The 10,856-nt window shown below is 41.7% G+C and overlaps 1 protein-coding gene across 1 annotated transcript in view; it reads left to right on the top strand.

Moving 5' to 3' along the window:
- Positions 1-10,856, top strand: part of SORL1 (sortilin related receptor 1) — a 216,807-nt gene that overhangs the window by 113,504 nt on the left and 92,447 nt on the right. The window contains exon 16 of the mRNA XM_027835471.1: positions 6,212-6,297. Coding sequence (XP_027691272.1) covers positions 6,212-6,297 — 86 coding nt within the window. The remainder of the gene's footprint in view (positions 1-6,211; positions 6,298-10,856) is intronic.

Below are 10,856 nucleotides of genomic sequence, written 5' to 3'. Positions count from 1 at the left end.
GTCTCCTTATTCCTGGAGGCTCTGCTTCTCTTAAGGAGGCTTTCTTGGTTTTGCAGTTATCATACTTGGGAGTCAACTCCTGAATCTTTTTTGGTCAAACTGCTGTCTAGCTTTGCCTCCCCCATCTTCCAGGGAAGTCAAGTCTTGGAATCCAGCTAAAAGATTCCACATTTACCCTTAGAGGATTCATCCCAGTGCTCCAGCCTGTCAAGGTCTTTTTGGCTCCTGACTCTCTTTCTAGCTTTGTGCTATCTGAAAATTCCATGAGCGTGCTGTTTATGCCTTTATTTGGGTCATGGATAAAGACAGGCTGGGGCCAAGTCTCGATCCCTGGGACACTCCATTAGGTGCTTTTTTGCCAGCTGACATGAAGGCGTTAGTGAGTCCCACTCTTGGAGTCCAGTCGCTTGACTAGTTCCAAATCCGTCCCATCATGCTGTCAGCATGTCCACGTCACCACCTCTCCTACCAGTATTGCATGAGAGCCTTTCTCAAATATTTTGTTAAAATTTAGGTAAAGTAGATAGGTAGCATTCTAGCTTAGTAAATGCTGTCCAAAAAGGAAATAAGGCTAATCTGATTTGACCTGTTCTTGAGGAAGTCAAACCAGCTTCTTATAGTTAGAGCTTTCCATCTGAGATACCCACTAACCAATTCTTTATTACTCTGGTCTAGAGTTCTGCTGGGAATTAGACAAACTCCCTGTTTTGTACTTCGCAGACTCCATTCTTTTTCTCTCCCATTGGAACATTTGCCCTCCCACATTGCAGTAATGCCTCTCCTGTTCTCCATCCTTCAGATATCCCACTGGCTCAGTAATCACATCTGCCAGTTCTTTTCAGTGCCTGAGGATATAGCCCATTATCCTGCTATGATATTGTTATCTCCTCTTTCTTCATCCTTCCTCCCCTCCCACCAAGTTTTCTCTTATTAGTTAGATATTCTTAGTTTCTTTGACTGATTGTCATATGGCACTTATGAGAGTTTGTGATTTTACTTGTCTTCTGCTAGACATTGCCTAGAATATTAGTGTGCTTCCTAAACAGTGGTGCCAGGATCTGAATAAGTACTTTAGGTGTGGTCTGGCTGGGGCACAATGTGGTGGGAGTACTATGATGAAGGCCATAGTATAGCATACTCTAGTCAGGGCATAGTATATGTCACCCAGATGACTTGAATTCCTCCTGGGTAGTTGGATATTCTCTTATTCTCTTCTAATGTATCTTGGGTGGCAATTTCTTGTGAGTCATTTTTATCATTTCCTTTGCTAAGGACATTCTCAGCAGATAAGACTGAAGCAAAGTAGGATCTCAGCAGTCTTGTCTCTCTGTTGTCAGTTGTCATCCCATTCACTCCTAAAACTGCTCCTGCCCCTTTTCTGACCCTCTTCCTTTTTCCTGCCTGTCTTAACAAAAGGTTTCCCTTTGTGGTCCTTAGCCTTCCTCCCCAGCTCTGCCCGTTCTGAGTTCTAGTATTCCAGACATTATTACAGGACTATGACGGGCTGTTATAGTCAACCTCCATTGCCTCCCCTCACTTTCATTTTCCATCCGTGTCTTTTGAAAATCCTAAGTTGATTGTTAGTGAGTTCCATGTGTATCCATGTAGGTCCCTTTAGATAAATCTCTATTCATCTTCATTGGAATTATTTCCTTTTACATCCCCAGAATTTCAGTCTTGAGGGCTTCCTGTCTCTCTTGGGATGACTTACTTCCCTTGTAAAATATTAGTCTGCATTTGGAATCTTGCTTATCCTTTGGAACCTTTTGAAATTTATAGTCTCCAAACCTAGGGTGCAAATTAGATTATGTCTAGTTTTGCCTCTACTCTGTCACAAGCTCTACGGTCCCATCAGAAGCAGGTGGTGCACTGAGTAGAGCCTCAGACATGGAGTCAGGAAGACATGAGTTCTTATCCAGCTATAGACTCTTACTGGCTGTGTGACATTGGCAAGTCACTTGACCCTTGTGTCAGTTTCCTCATCTTTAAAATGAACACAATAGCACCTGCTTCCCAGGGTTGTTGTAAGGATCTAATGAGATACTAATTGTAAAGCTCTTAGCATAATGCCTGGCACATAGTGTTATATTCTTCTTCTTCTTAGCTGTGAAGGTGCTTAACACAATGCCTGGCATATAGCAGGCACTTAATAAATGCCCATTCTCCACTATTCCTTCTCATTTCCACCCCAGCACCCAGATTGTCCCTGGTAGCAAGTATGAAATCCAGAATAAAATTCCCTTCTTGTTGGTTCCTCCAGTTCTTGAAGGTGAAATCGTCATTAAGGAAATTAAGAGTCAAGGTTGGTTCCAGGCTTCCATTCCTCCTAGGCTTCAGGAGATACCTCCTTTTTGCCTTCAGACTAATGTCTTCTTTGCTTTATGAATTGTCCTCCAATGAGCAGTAACAGTATTGTTATCTCTAATTAAGATACCATCACTAACAATCCCTTCCAGTTTTAGAGCTCTTTTATTTTTGAAGTGTGTTCTTTTATGTTATTTGCTCTTACAATGACCCTGTAGATTGTGGGAGATAAACAGGATTCTTCCCAGAGAACAGAGAAAATCTGAGTCCTAGATAGAAGAAGCAATCAGCCCAAAAGAGCATGGGTGGCTATGGCACCTGAGAAGCACCGTTTCTGAATTCATCCTCTGCCTAGGTCTTTCTCTCTTTGCTCCTCTTTGAAAGACACCAAATTAGTGGTCTTTTCCATTACCCTTCCCATTAATTCTCTGCTCAGGGACCAATAAAAGGGGACCCCTTACAGTCATCTGGCTGGATTTCTAATTGTTTTGGGTGATGCCTTCCTTAGAAATGTAAAGTTAAAGAGATGGTATCCCTTTGGGGAGCCTTGCAGAATGTATGTTTCTTTGTCAATATTAAGGGTTCTTAACCTTTCTTCTGTCATGGACCTCTTTGGAAGTCTGGTAAAGTCTACAGACTCCTGAATCAATGTTCTTTAAATAATTGAAGGAAAGGCTTTCAGATAGAGGTTAGTGAAAATAAAAATTTTTTTTTTCATCCAAAGTCACAGGACCTCCCCCCCCCCCCCCAAATCTGTCCACAGACCCCTTGGAGTTAAGGACTTCTGCTTTTATAATCCCATTGCCTGTGTGTCTTAATGACCAGGGTGGCTACGTCCTCCATTATGAAGTAGCGCTTTAAGTTTTGCTAAGCTCTGTGCAAAGATTATCTCATTTTAGCCTCTCAGCTACCCTGGAGGTAGGTGCTATTAAGTTCATTTTACAGATGAGAAAACTGAGACAGATAGAGGTTAAATGACTTGCCCAGGATCACACAGCTAGTAAGTGTCTGACCTCAGATTTGAACTCAGGTCTTCCTGACTCCAGGCCCAGCGCTCTATTCACTGAGCCAACTAAGAGAATGAAAGGGAAGGAATACAATTTTTATCTTTCTACCAGGCTTCTCTGCTTATTCCTTTTCTTTGCCACTGGGCTGTATTCTTAGGAAGAGCTTGGTCAGGGGCAGCTAGGTGACGAAGTGGATAGAGCACCAGCACTGGATTCTGGAGAACCCGAGTTCAAATCCAGCCTCAGACACATAACACACACTAGCTGTGTGACCCTGAGCAAGTGTGACCCCATTCCCTAGCCTCCTTCCCCACCCCCCGCCAAAAAAAAAGAGCTCAGTCTTCGTTAGGATGTGGTAGCACAAAAAAGCTGGATCTGTTTGTTTTGGTTACTGACGTGGTGCCTCCTAGTGCTACTCCAGGGGCAGTACTGCATCTCCTCCTTAGCAAGCTTTAGTCTTTGCCTCACCCCATGAAGAGCCTCTGCAGAGCTGGGCTGGCAGAACTGGGTTAAAGTATAAAAAACTTAGCTTCCTCATTGTCTTATCAACTAAACTAAATGGACAAAATGATAAACCTTCTTATCCTGGCATTCAGGGCTTTCAGTAGCCTGACTCTTAGCCAGAGATGTGCTGGTAAATTTTTAACAACTGTATCCCTGGTGGGAAAAATGTACCTGTGACACACTTTTACATTTAATCTCCATTTTTAACATTTTCTCTATCTGTCTGTTAAATCTATATAGTCAACAAAATAATAAATCAAGTCCTGATTTGTAACATTTGCTGATTTACAAGGTACAAATGCTCACACTGGAAATTTAACAGTTGGCTTTCATGAGTTGGTACAAGCTGGCTACAGCACACCCCTCTTCTTAGGTCATATTCCTGTTGCTTATATTCTAAGCAGCTAGGTGCTGCAGTGGATAGAGTGCCAGGCTTGAAGTCAAGAAGACTCATCTTCCTGAGTTTAAATCTAGCCTCAGACACTTACTACCTGTGAGACGCTGAACAAGCCAATTAACGCTGTTCGCCTCAGTTTCCTCATCTGTAAAATGAGCTGGAGAAGGATATGGCAAACCACTCCACTATTTTTGCCAGGAAAACCCCAGATGGGGTCACGAAGAGTCAGACATGACTGAACAACAACAAATCTATTCCAAGAAAACTGTACTACTCACCAAACTCTGTTTTTGTCTTTCCTTCGGGCTCACCTGGAACATCTGTATTTTGAACACATGTACCATAAGAACATCCATAAACCTTGGAAAATCAGGGCTTTGCAGGGCTTAGATTTAAGAGTTTCCAGACTGACTCACCTAACCGTAGGGTCACAGAATTTAGAAGTCAAAGGGACCTTTAGTACCTTCTTATCCCAGCTCTAGAGAGACTAGAGGCTCTCTCTTTGTACAAACGTTCTTAAAACCCTGGTATGGACTCCTCCCCATCCCCACCCCCATTTCCATTCAGATCCCTTCTTTCTGCCAGCCAGCACCTAGCTCATAAGCCACCTCCTCCACAAAACCTTTTTTGATTTCCCTCTAGCTAGAAATAATCGAGCATCTTAAGATTTGTCACAGATTGTACTTTGATTAGTCTTTGTCTTAGCACTTTGTCATTTTTTAGCTTGTGTTTTTCCATATTGGTGATCTTGTTTTATCCTTACTGTTAGATTGTAAGATCCTTGAGGACATAGCTTATGTGTTCCTTAATATCTGTATCTTGACTGTGTAGCATGGCGTATGGAACTTTAGCAGGCATGTAAGAACTATTTTTTGAATTGTGTTAGATTAAATTTCTGAATCTCCCTAGAAAGATGAGGTAGACTTGTTCTATGTGGCTTCAGGAAGCAAAACTATTAGGGCCAATGGGTGAAAGTTTATAGGGACCAAGATTTGGATATTACATAGGACAGAGAAATGAAAGCTGCCAAGTGGAAAAGGCCACCTCCACAATAGAAGCTCCTTCTCAGCTGGATTTATTGAAGTAGAGGCTAAATAGCAATCTGTCAGGGATGTTATAGGTGGGACTCGTTCAAAGCCTGGGAGATGGGATTACAAAGCACCAAAGGTCCCTTTGAACTCTGAATTCTGTGACTGATAGAGTTGGGGGCATTTAGGGTTACATACGTGCTTAGGGCAGCCAGGGTGGCAGTTCTGAGTTGAAGCCCTGCAAGGCCTTGATCTTTCCTGTGTTTTTAGGGATGTTCTTGTTGTACATGTGTTCAGAATACAGGTGCTCCAGGTGAGCCTGAATCCAGGTCTCTGAAGCTGTAGGTGCCATCTTGTTCTTAGGTGAGGAGAATGATGAGGGGCTTCAAATACATGCCCTATGAAGAGCAGTAGAATAGCAGGAGATGTTTAGCCTGGAGAAAAGAGAACCCACAGGGACATGATAGCTGTCATTTTGACTCATTCTGCTTGGCCCCCTAGGGAAGAGCCAGGAGCATTGGGAGGAAGCTGTAGGTGGGCAAACTTAGGCTGGTTTTGGAGAAAAGCTTCTGAACGCTCAGACTATTCCCTTGTTGAATGGGCTGCCAGTGGATGGCCTCTCACCAAGCACAGCTGGCGTGGCTTGGACTAGATGACTTAAGAGGCCTCTTCCACCTGACTGGATAATCTTCATAGGATTTGGTCCAAGTGATAATTTCCCACTTGGCACCATTAGACAACAAGCCAAAAGACAGTCTCCTGGAGTACCATCCAGGCCTATCTGATCAGCCCAATGGACGTGAGCCAGAATGGAGAGGAAATCTTTCTGCTAGTTTTGTGGAGAAATGAATTGCATGGGTTCTGTTTAGCAGAAGGGTAATGATATCCTCACACCTTTGAGAATGATTGTTTTGATGGTAGTATTTACTGACTTGCCTTTTTTCTTCATTTTCCTCTTGTAACATGACTAGATACCGAAAGATTTCTGGAGACACTTGTAGTGGTGGAGATGTTGAAGCCCGCTTAGAGGGAGAATTGGTTCCCTGTCCTTTGGCTGGTAAGAAAGATTTAATTTCGCATTGCCTTCCTCCCCAGCTGTGATTTCTTCCTTGTCCTGGCATCATGCAAGCACAGGTGTGGAGGCTTAGTTAACAGTAGGACATGGTCTCAAACTGAAATGGAACTGATCAATGCAGGCCACAAAGTGACTTAGAAAAACACAAATTAACACTATCGACATTGCAGGGGTAGCTGGGTGGTTCAGTGGGTAGAGTGTTGGGCTTGGAGTCTGGAATTCCTGAGTTCAAATCTATCCTCATACACTTACTAGCTTTGTGACCTTGGGCAAATCACTTAACCTGTTTACCTTAATCCATTGAAGAAGAAAATGGTAAACCACTCCAGTATCTTTGCTAAGAAAACTCCACGGATAGTATGGTTCGTGGGGTCATGAAGAGTCAAGCACAACTGAACAACTACAACAACATTGTGTTACATTTTTATTTATTTTGTTCAACATTTCCCAGTTACACCTTAATCTGCTTCCAGGGGGCCAGGGGCTGCTAACAGCTGTGAGTTTTTCACTTCTGTGGTCGAGGAAAGACCTTTTAGTAGAACCAGTAAAACGTAGTCACTTTCTTTCCTGACAGCGACATCTAAACCTCATTCGTGCCCTGAAGTCATGATAGGACCAGGACTGATTGCTTACCATCATATTTAAGGTTGAAGGATGCCAATGCTACAGGGCTGAAGGTTGGTTGGGATGGTGTTCTCCCATTATTGTTAAGTGAAGGAGCATATACTAATGAGGGAGACAAAATGTAAATGACTAGGTACATGCAAGATATAGAGACTGTATTAGTAGTGGTAATGGTGGTGGTGGTGGTGGTGGTGGTGGTGGTGATAGAAGTGGTAGTAGTGGTAGTAGTAGTAGTAATAGTAGTATTAGTAGTGGTGGTAGTAGTGGTAGTTTTTAATAATAGTGGTAGTAATGGGTAGTATTAGTGGTAGTGGTGGTGGTGGTGATGATGATAGCAGTGGTAGTAATAGGGATAGTAGTAGTAGTAGCAGTAATAGTAGTATTAGTAGTGGTAATAGTGGTAGTAGTGGTAGTTTTTAATAATAATGGTAGTAATGGGTAGTATTAGTGGTAGTGGTGGTGGTAGTGGTGGTAGTAGTGGTAATAATAGTATTAGTAGTGGTGGTAGTAGTGGTAGTGATAGTAATAATAGTGGTAGTAGTGATAGTGATGGTAGTGGTGTTGGTGGTAGTAGTAGTAGTGGTAGTAGTGGTTGTGATAATAGTAATGATAGTAGTGTTTATAGTGGTGGTAGTGGTAGTAGTAGCAGCAGCAGCTAGCATTTATATAATGCTTTAAGGTTTGCAAAGCACTTTACATATTATCTTTTTTGATCTTTACAACAACCCTATGAAGTAGATGCTATTATCACCATCCATTTTACAGATGAGGAAATTGAGGCTGGCAGAGGTCTTGTGACTTAGCCGTGGTCCCCCAGCTAGTAAGTGTCTGAACCAGGATTTGATCTCAAGTTTTCTTTATTCCAACATTGTCTGCTGTGCCACCTAGACGCTTGTATTTGTGTCCCCAGTGTTTAGCACAGCGCCTGGCACACAGTAAATATTTAATAAATGCTTGCTAACTGACTGTAAGATGAAAGGGATGGATGAGCTGGTCTCCCAGATCCCTTCCAACTCTCAGTCTGTGGTGTGGGTTCCTTAGGCTTGAGGCCACTTGGTGAAGGCATTGGGTCAGCAAGCCAGAGGGCAGAGATAAGTAGTATTCCTTCAGTTTTAGATCTATACCATGCATGCTAATCTCAGAAAACTCTGTGGAAAGGCAGCATGTTGCAAAGGGGAGGTATGCCCTCAAGCATTTTCCAGGTTGATTTCAGGACACTGTCTATTGAAGCATGTGCAGCATAGGCATGAAGTTATGGTAGCTTTAAAAAGATGTTAGTCTTCTGACCTCTTTTCTTTCTTCTCCCAGCTTCCCAGTCTCATTCATTTGTAACCTTTCTTTGATTTCTCAGAGCCCTGGGTGGAGGTGAATAATTTGTGCCTACTTCCATTAGCAAATGATGCCGTCTCTTGGAACAGCGATAGGGGCCAGATGAATCCCAAAAGCAGCCTGCCCCTGTGTATCCGGTAGTGACAGCATCTTATTGGCCTTCTGGCTGCCAGCTTGCATGGGTGCTGTTCATGGGAAGCTCATTGGTCCTTTAATTTCATCTTCCATCATTAGCAGCATAATTAACATGCAGTCTCACTGGAGACTTATAAAGAATACATTTTTGGCAGACTCCAAAAAATGAGCAGATGATACATGTTTACCTTACCTTCTCCCCCTCGCCTCATCCATAAGAACTGTTATTAATGACAACTTTGGTTAGTAGGGTTTAATGATTTTGCTTAAGGAGCTAGAATATATATTTTAGCAGAAAATATATCTGAAAGTAATTCATCTGGAGAAAAAGAACCCAGTTCATTTAAAGCAGATTGAAGGGCCAGGAATCCTTCTCTTTTTTCAATAGGATCCAAGAGTTCCTAACATTTTTGTATGTTGTGGATACCTTTGGCATTCTAGTGATGTCTGTGGACCCCTTCTCAGAATAACATTTTTCAATGCATAAAGTAAACTACGTAAGATTATAAAGGAAATGAATTCTGTTGAAGTATTTTTCACTTAAAAAAACACAGATAAGTTCATGGTTAAGAACCCAGGTTAAGAACCTTTTCGTAGAAGATAGGACAAGAAGTAGAATGCTCAGTTTCCTTTATGACAGATATTGTCTTTTAAATGTAGAAGACTTCCTAGGCTAGCAGGCAAAGTTGTAACATTAAAGAGAGATGTGACCTTCTGGAGTTGATGGAAAACACCTACCCCTTTGCAAAGATGAGAAGGGTTAGGTGTCTTGATGGGGTTACAAATATTTGATCTCTCTTTATGATTACTGTCAGAGGAAATGTGTGTGTGATAGACATGATGTGTGGCTTTGTGTGGCCAAGAGCTGAGCATTACTGTTCTGCTCCATTTTATAATTTCTCACGGAACCTGGAAGTCCACTCTCTGCTTCACAATTGAGGCAAACAGTCCTGGGCTTAGGCAATTTGGAGGCATTAGATTATTAGAAGCAAACCAGCAGAATGAGGTTTGTATTTATTGGTGTGGTAAGAAGATGGAATCTCACTGAGGAAAATGAATTCATCCTGTAAATTTTGAGTATAATGTCACTGTGAAGCTAGTCCCTGACTCTTAGGGCAGCATGGTTTTTAATTTCCCTTGCTTTCTTGATAGACCTTCTAGTATTCTCTCCCCTTCTTAAAGAGACTGAGACTTCTAAGGAGAAGATTTGTTTGAAAATTAGAAAGGTTGAGCAGTGATAGTATGGTGTGAGGATTTAAGACCTTTTTAAGTAAAGAGGGTAAAAAAGATGAACTGGAGCCTAGATTGTTTGTAGTGCTGGAGTCTGCCATCCTGACACATTTGGTTGTTTGAAAAAAAAGCATTTATTTTCTCCCTCCCATTTTCTTTCTTCTTACCAATTGAATAACAAAAACAAAAAAGAAAACTTTTAATACAGTTTATTCAAAGTTAAGCAGAACAAATTTCCATGTTGGCCATTTCCAAAAATGTATGCCTCATTCTGCATTTAAGTCCATTACTTTTCTGGCAGGAGGTGGGTGGCCTGCTTTACTTTGGTCCTCTAGAATTGTGGTTTATCATTGCATTGATCAGTGTTCTTAAAGATGTTTTTCAAAGATGTTTTTCTTTTTAGTGTTGTTGTCATTGAATAAGGTGTTCTTTCTGCGTCAGTTCACACAAGTCATCTCAATTTTCTCTGAAACTGTTTTATCATGTTTTATGACATACTTGTATTCCATTACATTTAGATGCCGTCATTTTTGTTTATCCATTCTCTAATAGGAGAGCACACCTCAGTTTCCATTGTTTTTGTTACTGCCAAAATTGCTGCTATAAATATTTTTGTACATGAGCCCTTTTCTTCTTTCTTTGTTCTCTTTGGGGTACATAACTTTGGCTTTTCATGTAGGATTTGTTCTTGTGTGAATTGTCCACACTGCAGCAAGAGGATTCATATCTGAACATAGCCCCATGAAGCACTTGATTGTCAAAACTGTCACTTTGCAAATGTGTGCAAAACTTTTCTACAATATACTGGAAGAATCTGAATTTTTTTCAGGTTATTCCCTTTCACATTGGGACTTACTCAATTATAGGAGACTCACAAGTTGAGAATCCAGGTCTCATTTTGATCAGTATTGAGCAAGAATTGACCGAAGAGGACAGAGAGTTCATGTTAACAGAGGGGCATGGGGTGTTGGCCATACAGTTAGTTCAAAGGGGCAAGATGGGAACAAGCAAGAGCTCTCTTGGTGTGGGCCGTATATTTGCCTTTCTACCCACTTCAAAGTTTCATTCCACCAGAGTATTTCAGAAGAGAAATCAGTGCTAACAGTGTTATGTGTATTAGGTGTGTTACGTGTAGCCCCCATCATTCTGCAAGGGCAGAGCATCTCAGTGTGAAAGGACAGAGAAGAGGCATAGGCTGTCATCATGGCAAAATGGAAAGCCCT

The sequence above is a fragment of the Vombatus ursinus genome, unplaced genomic scaffold (genome assembly GCF_900497805.2).
Source record: "Vombatus ursinus unplaced genomic scaffold, bare-nosed wombat genome assembly UNPS02014816.1, whole genome shotgun sequence".
Classification (NCBI taxonomy): Eukaryota; Metazoa; Chordata; class Mammalia; order Diprotodontia; family Vombatidae; genus Vombatus; species Vombatus ursinus.
This window is presented reverse-complemented; position numbering and strand designations above follow the sequence as displayed.